This window comes from Mus caroli, chromosome 9 (assembly GCF_900094665.2).
Source record: "Mus caroli chromosome 9, CAROLI_EIJ_v1.1, whole genome shotgun sequence".
NCBI classification, from domain to species: domain Eukaryota; kingdom Metazoa; phylum Chordata; class Mammalia; order Rodentia; family Muridae; genus Mus; species Mus caroli.
Window position 1 is genome coordinate 11530423 of NC_034578.1, and position 20540 is coordinate 11550962.

The window sequence follows — 20540 nt, forward strand, 5'->3', positions numbered from 1 at the left end:
ATTAAAAATCAAAAAAAAAAAAAAAAAAAAATTCAGACACTCGATTAACTGAGTCATAATTCACTTCCATCTTATGAAAGCTAAAAATTTGACAGAGGTCACAATCTAAACTCTACTATCTAAGTAAACGTCCTTAGGATAAGCACTAAATGTTCAACGGAGCACTTAAAAACTCTCTCCTAAGGTGCCGGGGGTTTAAAATGCACAAACATAGTCAAACATAGAAAGTAAAGAGAAACAGGCTACATGATGAACCATTTTCATGCTGTGCTACGAAAATAAGCAAAGACACGCGCCTACCTTAGAGTCAACACTCTAAGAGGCCGGTCAGTGCTTTTGCTCAGAAAATGCTTAATGGATCAACTGCAGACTTACACAATATAATGCAATAAAAACTACTACATCAAAAAAGTGATTAATCTTCTCAGTAAACATGTAAAACAAAGATACATTACGAAAGCAGCTTTATCTAACCTGAGCTTAAAAGAGGATGGCAAGGGCTGGAAAGATGGCACTGACTGCTCTTCCAGAGGTCCTGAGTTCAATTCCCAGCAACCACATGGTGGCTCACAACCATCTGTGATGCGATCCTCTGCCCTCTTCTGGGGTGTCTGAAGCTACAGTGTACTCATGTAACTAAAAATATAAAAATTAAAAAAAAAATAGAAAAAAGAGGATGGTAAAGGATATTGGGATATTTTAATGAAATTATACCAACATACTATGTGACGGTTAATGTTTTCAGCATGACAACATTTTGAATCACGTGAAAGATGGGTCTTTGAGTATGCCTGTGGGGAATTATCTTGCTTGTGTTGAGGTTGAGGAAACCTGCCCATTGTGGGTGGCGTCATTCCCTGGCTGGGTGCTAGACGGTACGTGAAAGGAAGCTAAGCAGTTGCAGGCATTCCTGCTCTGTTCCTTACTGGTGTAATGTGACCTGTTCCTGCTTCCTTCACTTGCCCTCCATGATGAACTGTACCTAAACTGTGAGGGAAAAGAAACCCTTTCTTAAGTTACTTTTTTCAGGGCATTTTATCACAGCAACAGAAAAAGACAATGAGATACTATATTCATACTCTAGGACTCTGAAACTTAACCCCCCCCCCCCAAGTAGTTCTGCAATGCCAACCAGCCTAGCAGCAGCAGTCACAGGTCACCACAGGTCACAGGGACAGCAATTCTTACTTGGGCCAAATGGATCTTTTTCATGGCTTGGGATCCCCGCACATGTGCCCTTTCAAATTGTTTCACTCTCTCCTGTGCCGCCTGTTCCCGTAGTCTTTCCACTCGTCGAGCTTCTTCTTCAGCAGCCAAATGAGCATCTGGCTAGCAGTCAATCAACACAATTTTAGATCTTTTTTAGGAAGTGTGAAACAAAGAAATAGCTTTAAAAAGTAAAGTCATTAGTAGAAAACCTTTCCTACTTATATAAAATTAAATTAGTAAAACAGGTTTTTTTGGGGAGAAGAGGGATTCGATGTGGAGGGATGGGTTGGGAGGGATTCAAGACAGAGTTTCTCTGTGTAGCTTCTGCCTCCCAAGTGCTGGGATTAAAGGCATGTACCACACCTGGAAGTAAAGCTTTTAATGTCTACAATTATCAAAATATCCAGCCATAAAATGACCGAATTATTAGTACAAAGTCTTATAAATACATTCAAAAACACATCAGGTTTTTTTTGTCTATTCAAAGATATTACTCCTTTTTTTTTTTTTTTTTTGGTTTTTCAAGACAAGGTTCTCTGTGCAACCATGGCTATCCAGGAATTCTCTGGTAGACCAGGCTGGCCTTGAACTCACAAAGATTCACCTGAAGCTGAGGTTAAAGGTGTGCACCACCACTGCCCAGCCTTACTCCATGATTTTTAAGAAATTCCTCTAAATGGCAATGCTGATTCAACTAAAAATGCCAGAATGATGACTAAGACATAAGCCTAGCTTCCTAGAATTCATGCATACACAGTGAGTATGCCACTTACCACACCGTGACACTCTTATGTGAATATTTACTCTCAAATACATATGCTTTACTTGGAAGTCCAGAAAAGGGTGTGTGATTTATTAGAGCTGTAGTTAAAGCTGGTTATAAGAAGTTTAATGGAGGTCTAGGTACTCTATAAGAGCAGTCAATACTTAACTGCTGAGCCATGTCTTCATCACTAAAGGCAGCATTTTGAATGAAAAGCTTTGTTCTTTATATGATCAAATTCTATCAATAAATTGAAACAATATTAATGAAAACATTAACTTTGATAGCTCACTCTTACAATCTTTGTACTCAGACACTGAGTTTGAAACCAATATGGACTAAAGTGAAACACTGTCTCACAGAAAGAAGACGAAAAGTCCCCAAATGCACAGACAAGCAGGTTAAGAGACTGACAGTGAACAGGAAGAATTACACTAATTAACTAAGCCTATTAAAGAAGCTTCTTTTGAAACATAGAATACTTTTGCAAATCTAAATGCCAGGCAGAACAAAAATAGATTAAATAAAAATTATAATGAGCACAGTACATTAAACAAAATAAGCTATTGAAACAGTATTTCACTCTATTCAGTCCATGAAATTTCATGAGAAAAGTTCCTATGGAGNCTCTTGAGTATGAATTTAAAGCAGAATGCCAATTCTGATAAATTAAAATCTTAAGGGGGAGGAAAAACTTCAAAAAATACACAACCCGAATGATAATTATGTCTAATGTAGAAACGCTGAAGTATGCACTATGGAGAGGAGACTAGTTATGGTGGTGCACATCTTTAATCTTAGCACATAGAAGGCAGAGACAGGTACATTTCTGTGAGTACCAGGCCAGCCAGGGCTACAAATTGAGACACAGTTTCAATCAATCAATCAAACAAACAAACAAAGAAACAAACAAACACTGAAGAGCAGTTGGGGAGATGGCTCAGCAGTTAAGAGAACTGACTGTTCTTCCAGAGGTCCTGAGTTCAATTCCCAGTAACCACATGGTGGCTTGCAACCACCTGTAACAGAATCTGATACCTTCTTCTTTCTGGTGTAGCTGAAGACAACTACACCCAATCTATAGAAAATACACACACACACACACACACACACACACACACACACACACACACACACACGAATGGGAAGAAAGCCATTCTGATGTTGGTACTTTATAAAAGGCAGTTTAATTAACTTTATCAAATGCTATGTAGTTTGAAAGCAATAATATTTCCTCTAGAAATCTATTCTTAATATACAATCAAATATAGATATAAATGCCCAAGATTATTATGTTTCTATTATCTAGTTAAGCATGAACTATGATTTGGCTGTTAAAGGGACTGGAGAGATGGTTCACCAGTTAAGAGCAATGACTACGCTTCTGTAGGACCCAGGTTCAATTCCCAGTACGTTTATGGCAGCTCACAATTGTCTGTAACTCCAGTTCTAGGGGATCAGCTATCCCTTGTTCTGGATTCTGCGGGCACCAGGCATGTGATATGCTACACAGACATCCATAAACATTAAAAAAAAAAAAAAAAAACCAAAAAACAAACAAACAAAAAAACCAACTATTTTTAAATATTCATGTGTACATTTATACATAAAAACAGACTGTAATTCATATAACATTACTCATTTTGTTTTCTGGTAGTGGAACACTGATGTTTCTCCTAGTTTACCTTCTATATAAAGTTCCATTTCTACAGAGTCTATTATTTTATGACCACAAGTTTTAAACCCCACTTTATGTTATAATGGAGCATATTTGGTACAATGTATGATAAAAATATATTTGTCATTTTAAAAGACAGTCACAAATAGTCATGGATTTCTTCCATTATACAGGCACAGCATATATAAACTTCAAAGCACATTTAGAAGGCGTTGTATTCTCTAGAGTAGTTAGTAGGATTGTTCACATTTTGAGAGCTGGCCACACCCGACATAGAATCAAGATAAAATCCAACTGAGTGAACACAGAAATATTCAGGTGAGGTCACAAACAAATAGTAATACGTCAATCACCTGCTTTGTACCCATCTGTCTACTCACAAAGGTGGAAATATGGTGGTAGGTGGAACTGTTGGTTTTCAATGAAGGAATTCTGTTTACGTCAATGTTCTGGAAAACAGGAAATAACACATAGTTAGACTTACAATTTCAATTAAAAGAGGATCCAATACAAATAGTAAAATTGTTTTTTCTTTTTTGAAACAGTATTTTGCCTTGTAGCCTGAGACTAGCAAGTCTCCTGTCTCAACCTCCTGAGTGCTGGGATTACAGTGTGTACTGCCACAAAACTGCACTAATCTATGCTATACTTTGTTCTAAAGTCTGTTATATTTTAATCCCCACTAGAAGATGCTAGGAGGGAACAAGATACAAACTTCAGGAGTGGTGAGGGAAGTTCTTCTAATGAATAGATTCATCCTTTTAAGTGATTAATGGATCCCAAGGCTAATTGTTTATAAAGTGAATCTGCTACAAAAGCCAGTTTGCATAGATCTCCTTGTTTGTGGCTTTGATGCTCTCCATCAATTTGTGACTGCCAGTGAGAAGACCACCACCAAATGTAGCCCATTAGACTTGGAGAAACATAGTCTTTTCTCTATGAATTACTTTGCCTATTGCACTGTATTATTAGAAACAGAAATGCACTAAGACTAGTGTTAAAATCTGCTTAATAATGGAAAAATCTTTTCAGTTAAATTACTTCATCTTAAAAAAATTACTAGACCTTCTAATTCTTCAAATACCTTCGAGATATCTGTAATTAGTCAATGTTTCTATTTCAGTTCAGAAGCTCACTCTAACTTCTCAGTTGTGTAAAGAGACATTTAGTTTTGCTATAGCACCGCCTACACTCTTTACTGGGGACTTGTATCCAGGGCCTTGCACATGCAAGGCAGGTGCTCCTTCACTGATGTCATCTTTAGAACTGAGAGCACTTTCAAATGTCCTGAACACAAATGTGCTTAAAAGACACACCAAATCAAGTTAGAGCAAAACTAGTCACAAAAATTCCACTACTGTTCATCATGAATTAAGTTCTGGTCTGGAAATACTAGCTAATATTTAAGCACACTAATTCCACAAGTCTCAAAAAGCTGAAATGAGCTACTTGCCCATTTCTGTTATTTTGGCATAAAAACAGTCAGGCCATTACAACTTATTACGTATTGATATATAATTAAATCAATTATACTAAACAAGGGGTTTCTGAGAGCTCACCATAGCCAACCTAGGCATTGTAATAAAACAGAAAATAAAGTAACAATCCCTGCTCTCAAGAAACTCTTGAAAAAGTTACAATTTAAAGTTAAAAGTTAAAGTAACACTTCTAAAAATGAGTGCTTAATGAATTGACATTCTGTATGTAACCTGATGAAAGTTCCTTCACAGAGAAATGCCAACAATTTGAGTCTTTTCTGCATCTGGCTTTGTCCCTCAGCTTTTGGGGTGGGGGTGGGGTTTGAGACAGGGTTTCTCTGTGTAGCCCTGGCTGTCCTGGAACTCACTTTGTAGAGCAGGCTGGCCTCAAAGTCAGAAATCCGCTTGCCTCTGCCTCCCAAGTACCGGGATTAAAGGCGTGCGCTACCACACCCGGCATCCCTCAGCTTTTTTATGAAAAGAAAGCAAACAGTTATTTCTATGTCATATGGTCATGGTAACAATTATTGTGGGAATCACAATGTGTCTGAGAAATCACCTGATAAACCACAAAGCGGTAACACTGACAAGCGCAAGGGGAGATGTATAACCGAGGAATGATTAGACAGCTATAACATGGATGAGTGGGGAAATGGACAGGACCCCTCCCGAGATTTAAATTATCACCAATCATTATTAGTTAAAACACAACTTCCAGTGAACTAGACTTTAGAGCTTAGTCAAGTCAGTCCATGCACTGTCAGTATTGTTAGGATGACTTGTTAATGATTTTGCTGAGTTAGCATCTAGCTTCCAGTCTGAGTTCTGCTCTGCTCTAAGCTACCACTGGACTTAAACCATTAGGGTACAAGCTAAAAGCAGAGCTCACCAGTACCTGAGCCTGCTTCACCCATCAAAGGGGGAGACAAAATATTTAACTATGACAAGTCTCATAACTACACATACCTGGGTTTTCTCTCTCTCTCTCTCTCTCTCTCTCTCTCTCTCTCTCTCTCTTTCTTTCTTTCTTTCTTTCTTTTTTCCCTGCATCTAGTACTATTTCCAAAGGCAGGGCAAAAAGGAAAGGTCATGTGCTGGACACCTTGGAGACAAAAGCAGGCAGATCTCTATGAGTTTGAGGCTAGCCTGGTCTACAGAGTGAGTTCCAGGATAGCTAAAGCTACAAGAGAAACCCTGCCTCAAGCAAACAAACAAACAAAATAAAAATCAGGAACTAATTACGTCAATCCAACAGAGGTTACCTTTATTCTCAGCAGTAGGAAGGCAGAGGCAGGAAGATCTCTGAGTTTGAGGCCAGCCTGGTCTACATAGTGAGTAGGACACTCAGGACTACATGGAGAAACTCTCAACAACATTAATAAAATAAAATAAAATAAAGTAAAGTAAAATAAAATAAAATAAAATCGGGGCTGGCGAGATGGCTCAGCAGGTAAGAGTACTGACTGTTCTTCCAAAGGTCATGAGTTCAATCCCCAGCAACCACATGGTGGCTCACAACCATCAGTAATGAGATCTGAGGCCTTTCTTCTGGTATGTCTGAAAACAGCTACAATGTACTTACATAAGACAATGAATAAATCTAAAACAAACAAACAAACCAAAAAAGCAAATACCTGTGTTTGGGTTTTTTTGGTTTTTGTTTTTTGAGACAGGGTTTCTCTGTGTAGCCCTGGTTGTCCAGGAACTCACTCTGTAGACCAGGCTGGCCTCAAACTCAGAAATCCGCCTGCCTCTGCGTACTGAGTGCTGGCATTAAAGGCGTGTGCCACCACTGCCCAACCCCAAGCCTGTTTTTAAAGGTGCACTTTAGCAGATAAAACACAATGGTGTGCATGACACTGAGGTTTTCAACACTATGGCTGTTCACATTTGCAGTCTTAGTGTCTCACTAGTTTACCTTAATGAAGTCTAAAGAAGGGGATTCCTGGAAGCTAAGAGCCTTAAGAGAAAAGTGATGAGCTTGTAGAATTAGATCTTGAAATAAACTCTGGTTCTCTCCTGAGGTTAGTTAACACTTGATCTTCATGTTTCCTAACTTGAGACACAGCTGTAACCTTTACTTTGCATGGCTGTTATGGTGAGTAAATAAGACATACCATAACCATAGATATGAGTAGTGTCCACTCAGAACCTAGGAACTGTTCTTGGGTAAAAGTTTAGTGTAGATTATGTAAATAGAAACTTCGTTTCATGATTGTTTGCTTGGTTTTTCAAGACTGGGTTTCACATAGCCTACTCTAGCTTCCAAGTTGCCATGCAAGCAAAACTATCCTTGCACTCCTGATTTTTCTGCCTTCATCTACAGGAAAGGGGGTCCATGTTTAGCTAAGATGTTTGAGAAAGTTTGAGAAAGCTAAACAGTTTGCATTTCTCTCCTCAGATTTCTCATATTTGAGTTTTATGTTTGGAAAAATGGTTACACAGACACACCTCCACTCAAGATCCTTAAATGGCACACATTAACCTCAAGGGACTCAAACACTCTTAACTTAGTCCTTCAAACCAAAGTCCTATTTTTCCCTTTTATACCATAAACTCACAACCAGCTCAAAACATATTCTAAGATACAGTTCTTTCCCAGACACCTGGATAAGTGTGAATAAAGAACCCACTGTAAAACATGTTTTTGGTTTTTTTTTTTTTTCTCTTAACCAAACAAGAACACAATCACCCTAGCCGAGCAGTAGTATCACACACCTTTAATCCCAGGATTCAGGAGGCAGAGGCAGGTTAATCTCTGAATTTGAGGCCAGCCTGGTCCAGGACACCCAGGCCTACACAAAGAAACCCTGTCTCAAAAAACAAAAGAAAAAAGAATATAATCACCCAGATCTTCTTAGTTTATAAGAGCTAAATATCTATAAACAACACACGTGTGCACACACACAGCAAGGTGTGTTGAAGATCTAGAAGTGGGGCTGTATATGTTCACAGGGAGCCAGAGTTAATTTTCTGGGCTATAGAACCAAGAAGCACTTGAAAAACATGGATACAGAGCCAGCTTGAAGAGCCTTACTTTCAATGAAGAGGATTTGAACTTCCAAGAAAGATAAAAAAGAATAATTACAATAGCTGTGTGTAGCATAATAAAATCCCACATCTCCGGAATGATAGTCACAAAAATGAAAGAGACCCTACCACCGCTGCCAAAAAGGAAAAACCAAAACAACAAATTTGCTATTCTGGAACTGATAATTCTATCCACCCAGCACTCTGAAAAGCATTCTCCTTCAAGAAGCTAAAGGCTGGCTTATAAATATTAGAAAATATAATAAAAGCAACAAAAAAGCACTATGGGTTAAAATACCGCCTGCCCCTTTAATTCCCTGTGCGGTCCTGGGGGAGTAGCTGAAATAGGAGACTTCCCTGGGGGCCCGCACTGGGTCATGGCAGATGGCTCAGTGAGAGCAGGGGGGCTGACAGAGTCTGACACTCACGCTGACCACACGCACACAAATACATGACAGAGATCCTCACACCAGTATTACTTTTTCATGCTTTTTTTTAAAAAAGCTTCTATATAAAACAACTAATTTTGACAATCATCTCTATAGCCACTCCAATGACCACGAAATGCTAATGTAAGTAAGAAAAGTGAATCTTTTCTTTTTCCCTCTTTTTTTTCTTTTGAAACAAAGCCTTACTATGCTCAATAGCCATCCTCCTGCCTCAGCTTCACAAATTCTGGGAATATAGGTATGAGCTAGCACGTCCATTCTAGTACTCATACAGATTGTCCATAGAACAATTAATGTAACTTTTCAGCAAATAAAGGCTATAAAAAAGTAAAAAGCAGAATGGCCAGTAGCATGAGAGAAACCAAACCACTATGCTTTGCAAACACAAATTGTTTTGAGATATGGGTTTTGGGGAAAAACTCAACAAATATGGGAACAACAAGTATTAGGTAACACTGAGCAAAATGTCCATATTGTTATTTTGTACAGTTCTTAAAGATATACATTAAAGTATTAATGGTTAAAACAGTATCTAGGATTTAAAATACTCCATATATACTCATGTATTATTATTTAATTAAAACTCGTTTAAACAAAGCTCTAGGCAATTCACCTCAAAGGGGGATGGGACAGGCGGTGGCAGCCTGGCCATTTTAGCAGATCTCTGTTTTTCCACAAGCACTGCTTCCTTTCGAGCTTTTATGTGCCTTAAAAGACAAGAGATGCCACCAATTAGTTTCTCGGGTAATACCTGTTTTCACCAAGAGAACCAGAAATGCATTTACTTGGTATCAGTCAAAAACATAAAGCCAGAGATTCATCTTCTAGGTGAGTCCACACTCAGTTTGCTGCTTGACAAAACATATATGTTTGAACATGTTTACCAGCTACAAGAGGCTTATACAAAGGCAGGAGGTTCAACTGAGAGGGTCAATCAAGTATTTTTTACAATAAGAGCAGAACTAGAAATGTTAAAGATAGGCCACTGTGTAAAATAACGAATCCAGACCATTAACATGCAAAAGTTACTAATGACTGAAGCTTTCCAGTCCACAACTGTAGGTACATGTCTGTGTATGTGCCTGTGTTTTCAGACAGTCTCACTATATAACCCTGACTGTCCTAGGACCCAGTATGTATAGACCAGGCTGGTCTTGAACTCACAAAGATCTTTGTGCTTCTGTCTCCCAAGCAATGGAATTAAAGGTGTGTACCACCGTACCCTGTCCTAAGACCTCTGTAATGCTTTCAATCACACAAAACTTTTTGTTTTTACATCAGAGACAGTTTGTGGCTGGTGTTAAGTCTGAAATGTCCATACATTTCTTCAGAAACTCAGCTAGTAAGGCCACGCCCTGCCACATTAGTGAGCACAGGTCAGAGTGCCGTGGATACACAACCTTTCATCTGGTCCGTCCTTTCGCAGCCTCCCACACACCCTCTATTTTTTGCCACAATGATTTCAGCTGAGAATATGGTAAAAGTTATTACGTCACCTGGTTTTCTGTTTCATTAATATTTCTTTTTGATTTTTCTGCACTTTTAGGGCTTCTTTATGCCTCACTTCTGCTTTTCTTTTTCTTTCTGCTGCCCGCCGAGAAAGAGCATCCAAGTCAGGTTCCTAAAAGTATATATTACTTAAAAATTCATGTTATACAAGAAGAATAGAAATGTGTCTACATGACATCAGCATCTTACCTTGCAATTCCATCATTTCTTCCCATAGTACACAAATATCTCCCAAAGCATGGCAATGGGACCACCACCACGCCATAGTACTAAACATCTAACTTCCTATAAAAACATAAAATATCAAGCTAATTTGCACTGAGTTAAATTACCCAATAAAATATTTTATTTAAACTAAACCGCCAAATGTATGTAATACAGTTGGTTCTCTGGCCTTCAAACATCATGAGTGTCATTCAAATGAGTTAGTCTTGGGAAAATAAGGCCAACACTGACACAAAAAGGTAAAAAAATAAAAGAGAAACATTAGAACTCAGGACTGTTGGTACAAACACACAAGCTAACATTTCTTTCCTTCTTCCCTCACTCCCTTTTGCTTTTATTTTGTTCTGTTGGGTAGCTCTGACTGACCTGAAACTCACTATGTTTACCAGGTTGGCTCTAATCTTAAGGAAGTCCTCCTGTCTCTTTTCTTGAGTTTTAGATTACAGGCATCTATACCATGCCTGGCCAAATGACCATTTTCTAGCCATAAATCACAGTAAGCAAATCAAATAAACTCAAGAAATTATCTGAAAACACCGAACTCTGCATTGCCTTTAGGAAAATTATCAACAAAAACAATTGCATATTTGGTCATACATATTTAGAGGTATCAGAAATGAATTTGAATTTGGAATCTGAATTTAGCCCCCTGAATGGGTCCAAACTGCTTGAGATGAACAATTTCTGACTGTATAGGTTACCATCATCTTATACAGGCAAGATCTGGAAGAAGTAATGCTAAATTATTATTATTAATCAGAAGAAAGGTGCACTTGGCATGACTTACAAGACAATGGATACACCATTATTCTCATGGTAGATTAAACTGATTTAAAAAATAAAGGTCAGCTTGCCTCTCCCAGTTCTACACATTAAAACATGCTTATCATGTAACCATTCAATAAATCAATTTAATATAACCACACTGTCTCCATCAGTGATCAGATGAGCTTTCACCACTTACATTTTCTTTAGCCTGTCGATGTCCGTCTCCCATATGTCTTAAACTTGCCAAATATAGTTTTTCCAAGTTCTGTATTTTCTGGCTTTGTGCTTCTTCCCATTTTGTCCTTAGCTCCTCAGCCAAATGAGAAACCTGCTGACTTCGCCTCTGTTTTATGCCTTCTCTTATCTGGAAGGCAATGCCCCTTTCTTGTTCTCGAACCTGAAAGATGAGTATTTCATATAAAATACATGAAGGGGGTTTAAACATTTAAAAAAATCTGAGAATAAGAATGCAAATGAACTCTCTTCAGGTCTATTATTTTCCTAAATACTCATTAGACATAGACTATAGTTAGCAAAAAAAAAAGTTACAATGACAGAGAGAAAAAAAGGGAAAGACTATTTAGAAAATTTTTATTGCATTCATTTGTGTGTGTGTGTGGTACAGCACAGGAGCCAGAAGACAACCTGCATGAGGGTCCCTGCTTGAGGACCTGGACTGCCAAACTTGACAGTAAAATACCTTTATCTACTGAGCCATCTCAGCAGCCCTCAAAGGTATTTCTAAAATTACTTAATCAATTCTTGTGGAGCTGGAGACATGGCTCAGTGTTTAAGAGCACTGACTGCTCTTCCAGAGGTCCTGAGTTCAATTCTCAGCAACCACATGGTACCTCACAACCATCTGTAATGGGATCTGATGCCCTCTTCTACTGTGTCTGAAGACAGCTACAGTGTACCCATATAAATAAATCTTAAAAAAAAAAAAAAATCTTGTTTCATCTCCTCTCCCTCTAATAACCCGTAAGATGCTAAGAATAAGGTGATTTCACAAGTTTCACAGTTAAGGTTAGATGAGAGCTCCCTCTCTGGAGCACATCGCCTCTGATTCTAGGTAGGAATCTATTTCATGACTCACACAAGCTTTAGACTGCTAGAAAGGGAAATCTAAACTCTCCTAATAAATTTGTCTTAGACACTCATGTCAGTAAGTCTGGTTCATCTTTCCAATAGTCTTTTCCAAATTCTTCCTGAGCTTCCTTTCCTAATGCTCACCAGCTATGTACCACTGAGAAATGGGACCGATTTTAACAGCCAGAAATTGAGGAGGATTTCTGCAAATAATGTCTTCTGGATATAACGTAAGTGTTGCAGGCACGGATCTTGCTGACACAAGATCAAGTAAGTCAGCACTCCTGAGCGGAGGGAGGGCTCATGAGACCCCACCCTCACTACAGAGCTATTGGGAGCTGACAGCTGCTGGGGGACAGTTCTCTTCAGCAATATGGTCCCACAGTAAACTGCCCATGCTCCAATGGATGGCACAATGCAAATGCAGGAAGAATTAAATGAACTCTGGGTTATTTTTAAAAAAAAAGACAGAAATAGGAAAAATATGAGAGAAAGTTGGAGAGAAATTGGAGAAGAGAGGGGTGAGTAGTGATCTAGATATAGTCTATCCACATATGCAATTATCAAAGAATAAAAAAAATTCTAAAATATAGATAGTTAAATAACTATTTTCTAATACTTGAGTTAAGCAATATCTTTCAATTCTTCTCAAATCTACTTACCAGCTTATTTTTCAAATAAAAACAAGCAAGAACCAGGACTCTTTCAAGGATAGAAAAAGCTTGTAAACAAACTTTGTTTATAACAATCTAATCCAAAATATATGAATGTTTTAAGGAAGACAAAAAACTCCAAGTAAATGATACCTGTAGCAATCTTAGTTTTCGTCTTCTTTCATAATCCTCCTTCAAAATGAAGGCTTCTTCACTAGGGCTCAACCTCAGCTTCGTATTCATTCCCTTTCTTTTCATTTCTGAGTATGTTAAATATAAAGGATCTGAATTGAGGAGAAATAAACAGATCAGTGCCTATGAAACAGAATTACTGAAATATGGTAACAAAATGATTTTAAAACGTCATGTTAATATTTTCAGTATTTAAAGGCCAATCTATATTTACAGGTAAACAAAGTCCAACTAAGTTACAGTTCTGAATCTGCTCTTTAGTTCACTGGTTGTCTGTTGGATGAGGAAAATGAAGAGTGGGGAGAACTCCTCACAGATTCGCCCCCATCTATACCTGAATGACAACAGTTCAGACCTTTTTTCCCTGTCTTGGCATTTCCATACTTTATTAAGCACTTAAAGATGTATTGGCATCAAACAAATGTTTTCACAAGTACAACTTAACACTAATAATAACCTGTACCTAATAAAAATAAAAAGGTAACTTTAGGGGCCCCTGGTTGCTGTACATAATTTGATCTCTTAGCACCATTAAATCTCATGGAATATTATCAATTCCACGGGCTTCGTTTAAAAGATCCCTCAACAATTACAAACATGCTGTATTAGTTAGGGTTCTATTGTTTCAATAAAACACCATGACCAAAAGCAACTTCGGAATAAAGGGTTTATTTCAGCTTGTATATCACAGTCCATCAGTAAGGGAAGTCAGGGCAGGAACTCAAATGGCAGAAACATAGAAGCAAGGAGCTGATACAGAGGATCTATCTGCATGGTAATGTGCTGGTCGTTGGCTCACTCAAACTACTTTCTTATCCCATCCAGCATGACCTGCCCAATAATGGCACAGCATACAATAGGTCTGGCCCTTCCACATCAAGAATCAATCAAGAAACTGTATTACAGATGTGACTATAGGCAGATGTTATGTGAGCATGTTTTGATTGAATGTTCTCTCACCAGTGACTCTAACCTGTGTCAAGGAGATATAAAAGTTAACAGGATACATTTTTTTGAATGACCATTTTTAAGAATCCCTATGGGATAATTATAATGGCTTAAGTACTTAGATTCCTGGGTCTCCTCTTCTATTGCTAAGGCTGGGTGTTCCTGATGTCGTTGCCCTTAAACCTTCCTTCTGTCTCTGCAGTGCTGGGATGGAACTCCAGGCTTTGCACATTCGTGCTCATGTTTCCACTGCGCTACAATCCCATTCCTCTTCTCTAGAACTTAAGAGTTTTCTTTAACATGCTCCTATCTAGAGGAATGTGCTGTGTGAGAACTGGTGTCATTTGAAACTCTTTCCAAGTAATTCTGCTATCAACTTGTTCCTAGCACAGCATGCCATGATCTTATCTGAGATGAGTGCACATCTCTCTGGTCTCTTTACAGTGATGAGGCAGGCAAATTTATTACTGGATATTTACTGCTAGCTTGAGCTCAGATGCTGCTAAGGAGCTATCCTCCATGAATGACCTTGACTTACGCATCTCACCTAGAATATAGACTATTTATATTCATATAGGGATAGCTTTTCCTTTAGCTTTTCATTATTATTCGTCTTTTGTAGATAGGGTCTTAATAACTGAGTGTAGTAGCTATAGCTTTAAAAACTCTTAATATTCAAATATAACAACTGAAAAATACTGTTTTAATGAGCTGCTTGGGTCACCTGGTAGAAACTACCCCCCCCCCTTTTTTTTTCTTTTTTCGAGATAGCTGCCCTGGCTGTCCTGGAACTCACTCTGTAGACCAGGCTGGACTCAGAAATCCACCTGCCTCTGCCCAGCTTGAAACCAACCCTTTTTGCAGAGAATTCTTCATCACAATTGTGGTCAGGACAAGTATGATCTTATTCATCACCTCATCTCTTTTGTCTAAAAAACTGTCTTGCATCTTATAAATAATTCAGGGTGGACTGAACGAGAAAGTGATTTAATCCATATACAGTACTACATGGCAGACCCAGTCATGACTACATCCAAGGACAAATGTCAAACAGTAGTAATTGCTTAAATTGAAAACCTTTTCTGCCGGTGGGGCACGCCTTTAATCCCAGCACTTGAGAGGCAGAGGCAGGTGGATTTCTGAGTTTGAGGCCAGCCTGGTCTACAGAGTGAGTTCCAGGACAGCCAGGGCTATAGAGAGAAACCCTGTCTTGGAAAACAAAAAACAAAACAAAACAAGCCTTTTCCAATACACTCCACTGAATTCTTAAGAAAATACTCCTGAGGATGGTTGAGGCTCCAAAAGAGGAATATTTTAAGTTGTCCTCCATAGGAGACAAGTATTCCTCCCACACCTATTAAGTAGAATCCTGTTACCTGGCTTGTTCACTAGTCATTTCTACCCACGTGGACTCTTCAAGTTCTGTGTTTTAAGTGTCCAATAATGATGGACACAGTAGGACTTATCTTGATAGATTTCATTCTAAGGATTAGGCAGTATCTGACACACAGTAATCAAAGAATTAATAGTAGATGTGGATGCAAGAGCCATTCGTTAGCAAAAGGCAGAAGCCAAGTTTCAAATCCCCTGGGTCTTGTTAACTTTATTCCGTGTAAGGGGGGTAATAGCCACCACACGTGGCTGTACTATATGTATGTGTGGCTTAATTACTACCCAACCGCCGAACACATTCTAATGTAAGATTGACGACAACCATTCGCTGCTGTGGTTTGAGGCAGGGTTTATTGCCTAGGCTGGTCTTGAACACGAGACATTTCTCCTGCCTCAGCACTGCCTTGCATGTGCTGGGATTACAGGGTGAACTAACACTCTCCAATGAGACTGCCATTTTTTCAAAGCTTGAGTGTAAGACAGAAGAGTACCAGAAGAGCTACGGGTGGCCGATGCCTCAGAAGGGCCGAGCTCTCTACAGGACCGGCCTCGGGGCGGTTTAAAGGGCCGGAAGGTTCGCCAGCCTGCTCGCGGCCAGCCAGAAGAACCCTGGCGGGCCTCCATCACTCACCTGACAGCGTGTGTGGTCGGGCCTCACGACACACGGGCACCCGCACCCGGCCGGTTACCCAGCAGCCGTTTGGGTACCTGCGGGACAGCCATGACCCGGCTCTCGTCACTTCCGTCATTCAAACGGCCCGCCAATGGCGGGATCGGACGGCGGGAACCAGCTTGGGACCGCCTCCGCAGGGGCCGCCAGGAAGGCCGCGCCGCGCCAAGCCCCCGCCCACCTCCAGCTCGGCGCACGCGCAGCCCCGCCCACGTGCACGCACGCACGCACGCGCAGCTTGCGCAACGGGCCATTATCCCTCTCAACTGTCAGGGTCTTGCCCACTTGCTCTGTGGTGTTTTGTCGCCGGCAGTCAATCCTGGGTCGGGTTCAGAACATGAAGGAGGATGTGTGGAATCGGCGGAAGACTTGGACCAGGAAGTGCAGTTCACATACTATAGTCTGACACCCAGACAACTCAGGCAGTTCACATACTATACTCTGACACCGAGACAACTCAGGCTACCTTTATTTATACATCTAGTTTTTCACGTCTCTTTTAAGAACTTCCTATGTTCAACCAAGTGCACACTGTACTTCCTTCTCAGTCGCCACGGTTTCCTGCTAACCCATGAACAGTATCAAGAAAGATGAAATATAGATTGAGCAAGTGGTTAATATCTAACCCAGCACATTGATACATAAACAATTGAGGTTACAGTATAGAGAGGCGATAAACTACATACCCGAGGAATTCTGATTTAATTATTGACGCCTAGCATGTCCCCCTAGGAAATCTCATTCCTCTAATGCCCAGGGCAAATTAGTAAACCGAGTCAGTTGCTCATCCTTGCTTGGTGTACCTCTGAATATTCCTGTTAAGTCTTGGAACCAACAATCTAGAAAGACCTTCTTAAGCTTTTAATAACCATGTAACTATTATTTGGAACAGCACTGTAGGGCAAATTGTTAGAACTAAGTAACCATAAGGAGAGACCATCTGGACATTAGCTGGTGTACACAGACTAGGCCCTCTTGTTGACCAACGGCATCATTATTAACAAACATAGGACTAGTGATCAATTCCACTTTCATGGCCCTCAGAGACAAATAGGAATGAATCACAGTCCAAACTTTCTGATTCTAGGGAAACATCTGTCACAAACAAAGTGAACGTAGACACTTCCACAACAAAGTCAAACACACAAATGCAAGACAAAAGCTAGCCAAGCATTCCTTGGGGAAAGGCCAGGAGATTCTGTTCCAATATCCCACAGGTCTTTGCCATGTGGGAACCCAACTCCTCAGGCCTTGCCATAAGGAGACCCATCTGCATTAAACTCATGCACCATTCCCAGCAGAGGCATGTTCACTTGGTCGCAAGTCTGGAAGAAGAGGCATAGGAAGCACTTTTGGCTCAGTTGCCTGACACCCCTCTGTCATTTGCTGACCTGATGACTGGACAGCTCTACCCAGCTGGCGTCTTGGGCAGAAAGTACTCAAGTGGAAATCTGAGACTGAGACATGTTCTGTTTTGAATAGGAAACCAGGAGGGATCAGAGCAAGCTCAGTTGGGTGAGAGAGTGTCAGCCCATACATTGTGGGGGAACACTCTCAAAGAAGCAGGGGGACGGAGGATGAGATAGGGGTTTTTGGGGGTGGGGGGACTGGGAAAGGAGATAACATTTGAAATTTAAAGAAAATAGTCAATAAAAATAATTTTAAAGAAAAATGCCGCATTTTATTGGTTATCTACGAGGGCCAGCCTGATTCAAGTTAGGAGGAAGTTATGAGAGATGCTGTGGCAGCTTAATCCACTGTGGTGCCCTTAGTTATATTTGGCCTGCCCTCTTCCCAGGGTCCATGGAGACCCAACGATTAAGGCATGTGAAGGCAGTTTGCATATATTTTAAAAGTATAAGATCATCTGCTTAGGCTTCTTTCTTAAGCACTTTGCCCCTTGATACAGACCCAGAACCCCTAGGTCACAGAGCTATGGCCAAGACCAGGCCATTGCCACCCTCTAGCTTGCTTGCTATTGTGACTGTCCCAAGGATGGGCACATGACCTAAAGTGGTTAAACCACAGTATTTTTCAGTAATTGTTCTTGGAATCAATAAAAATGAACACGTTCTTTTTTTAATTCAAACTAGAATATGAATCTGAGAATCAGGTGACAACACAAGCTGATCTGAAAGCACAAGTGTGACATACGCCAGAGAGCACAAAGAGGTAACTCTGTGTTAAGATTCTGTATGCAACTATCCTCGAAGTCTGCAACACACCTGCTCACTTGTATTTTCTGACAGGAACTCTGAACTTAAGATGCTTTCAATATGGAGTTCTGTGTTTTCTAAATTAAAAGAGGCTGAAGTTTTGTTTGTGAGACATGATCTCACTGAATGCTCTGGAACTTGACATAAAGATAGGCTGACCTTGAACTCACAGAGATCCTCTGCCTCTATGTTCCTAATGCTGTGATTAATGTGCCATCCTGACTTGTGAGGCTATAGATTTATCTCCGTAGACATGATATTTGGTATCATGGGGGATAAAACAAAGTAATGGTTAATATGTTGGCTCTAGAGTCCAACTTCATGGTTGTAAATCTCTAGTTTACCAACTCTGACCCTGTGCTAATTCCTGAACTTCCCCTAGAAGTCAGTTTTATCAACTCAGATGTAGTAAGGCTGTTCCAAAGGTGGCTGTGAGATTTAAAGCTGTTAGGACAATGCCTGGCACAAAGTACATGACATGTGCTACTTTCTACACTTTGATTTTTAATACGTTCTTTCATAAATCTTGTTTTGGAGGCAGGGTCTCTCTATGTGGTCCTGGCTGTCTTGAAATTTGCTGTGTAGACAAAGCTGGCTTTCAACTCACAGAGATCTGCCTCCCTCTGCCGCCTGAGTGCTGGGATTAAAGGCATGGCCACCACATCCCATAATACTTTGTTTTTGACTGAAGAAAACTGAAAATAAACTTTTAAATATGTGTTTTAAGACTCTGGTTTTGATCTTAATTATGTCTTTGAACTTTATAGATGTAGAGAAGGTACATATGTTTAGATTCTAATGTTGTCCACACATTGGGAATGAGTGTGTGTGTCTTTGAACACACGTGTGCACATGCATATGTGTGTGCACATTTGGAAGTCAGAGGTTAGTGCCAGATGTGTTTTTCTATGACTCTTCATCTTGTCTTTTGTAACAAAGTCTTTCACTAATCCCAGAGCTAGATTGAGTGGTAGGAAGACTAACAGATCTTAAGGGATATACCTGTCTCCAAACATCCACTCCCTGTACCTAAAACACCACCATGCCTTGTTTTTACATGTGTGCTGTGGATATGAACTTAGTTACTCAGAGATACTTTATTCATTGGGCCATTTACCTGGCCTTGGAGTGAACAATCACTGCTGGTCAGAGGAAGCATTGTGACATTAGTGTAGCTAGTTTTTGTGTAATGTTGCTTCTCTTCAGAATATAGCTGAAGTCAGGTCAGCTTGGAGCATTGGTTACTTTAGCATCATGTGACCACAGTACCTGGAAGGCACAACTTAATGGAGGGAAGAAAGATTTATTCTAGCTTACAGTTTTAGAGGTCTTCCGTCCATCCCGGCAGAGAAAACAAGAAGCAGTTCCTATCTTGGTGGACAGGAAGAAGAGAGAGTAAAATGGGGACAAGTCCAGGATGATATTCTCTCAAGGTCAATGATCAACACCTTCAAATGAGGCCCCACTATCAAAAGTTCCCAGCTAGCACCACCACGTAGAGTGCAAGCTCTGCCAGGCTGACACCGAGGAGACAATGCATTCAAGTCACAGCACAAGAGTTTCACATACAAGAGTATGAAGAGATAGCTTCATAGCTCTGAGTTCACTTTAATCTCTTACCAAATCTGGGAAAAAACCCTAACATTTAAGTGGGGGGAGTCCTCAGAGTCTTATGTATAAAATCAAAAGAGTGTCATGTGGTGTGCACTCCTGTAATCATGGCACTCAGGACTCAGAGGCAGGAGAATCACCACAAGTTTGAAGTAGTCTAAGGTACATAGCCAGTTCCTGGCCAACTAGGGATGTGCAGTGAGATGCCTATTCAGCAAACAACTAAAAAAAAAAAATATCTTGCAGGAACAGAAGTAATCAAAGAGCTGTCTGACAGCCTGCCACTCTGGCTCTCCGCATATTAGCACCACAAGTGGCAGTTCAATGGTGGTGAGACTGGATGTGCAAGAAAAGATGGGCTTAGTCACTTCCAAACTACAAGTACCATTTCAAAGCCATGGCTCAGGGCCTTTACTCAAGGAAGAAATGAGAAGCCTGGGCTAGAGAGATGGCTCAGCAGTTAAGAGCACTTGCTCTTCTCGCAGAGAACCCGGGTTCCATTCCCAGCACCCACGTGGTGGTTCCCAACCATCCCTAACTCCAGTTCCCCCTTCTGACCTCTGCAGGCTCCATGGATACATGTGCTACAGATACAAAATGTAGACAAAACATAAATTAAAAAAAAAATGAGCCGGGCGTGGTGGCGCACACCTTTAATCC

The 20540-nt window shown here is 40.2% G+C and overlaps 1 protein-coding gene across 6 annotated transcripts in view; it reads right to left on the bottom strand.

The window, feature by feature from the left end:
* Nucleotides 1-16177, bottom strand: part of Cep295 (centrosomal protein 295) — a 43343-nt gene extending 27166 nt beyond the window's left edge. For 4 of the 6 annotated variants that reach the window (XM_021171954.2, XM_029482144.1, XM_029482143.1 and 1 more), the window contains exons 1-7: nucleotides 16015-16169; nucleotides 13005-13135; nucleotides 11306-11506; nucleotides 10104-10228; nucleotides 9221-9314; nucleotides 4004-4099; nucleotides 1189-1329 (exon numbers count right to left, since the gene is read on the bottom strand). In XM_021171954.2, the coding sequence (XP_021027613.1) occupies nucleotides 1189-1329; nucleotides 4004-4099; nucleotides 9221-9314; nucleotides 10104-10228; nucleotides 11306-11506; nucleotides 13005-13135; nucleotides 16015-16132 (906 nt within the window). In that variant the 5' untranslated portion in view covers nucleotides 16133-16169. Of the gene's footprint in view, nucleotides 1-1188; nucleotides 1330-4003; nucleotides 4100-9220; nucleotides 9315-10103; nucleotides 10229-11305; nucleotides 11507-13004; nucleotides 13136-16014 lie in introns of all 6 variants that reach the window. The other 2 variants (XM_029482146.1, XM_029482145.1) reach the window with 2 other exon arrangements.
* Nucleotides 16178-20540: the final 4363 nt, after the last annotated feature.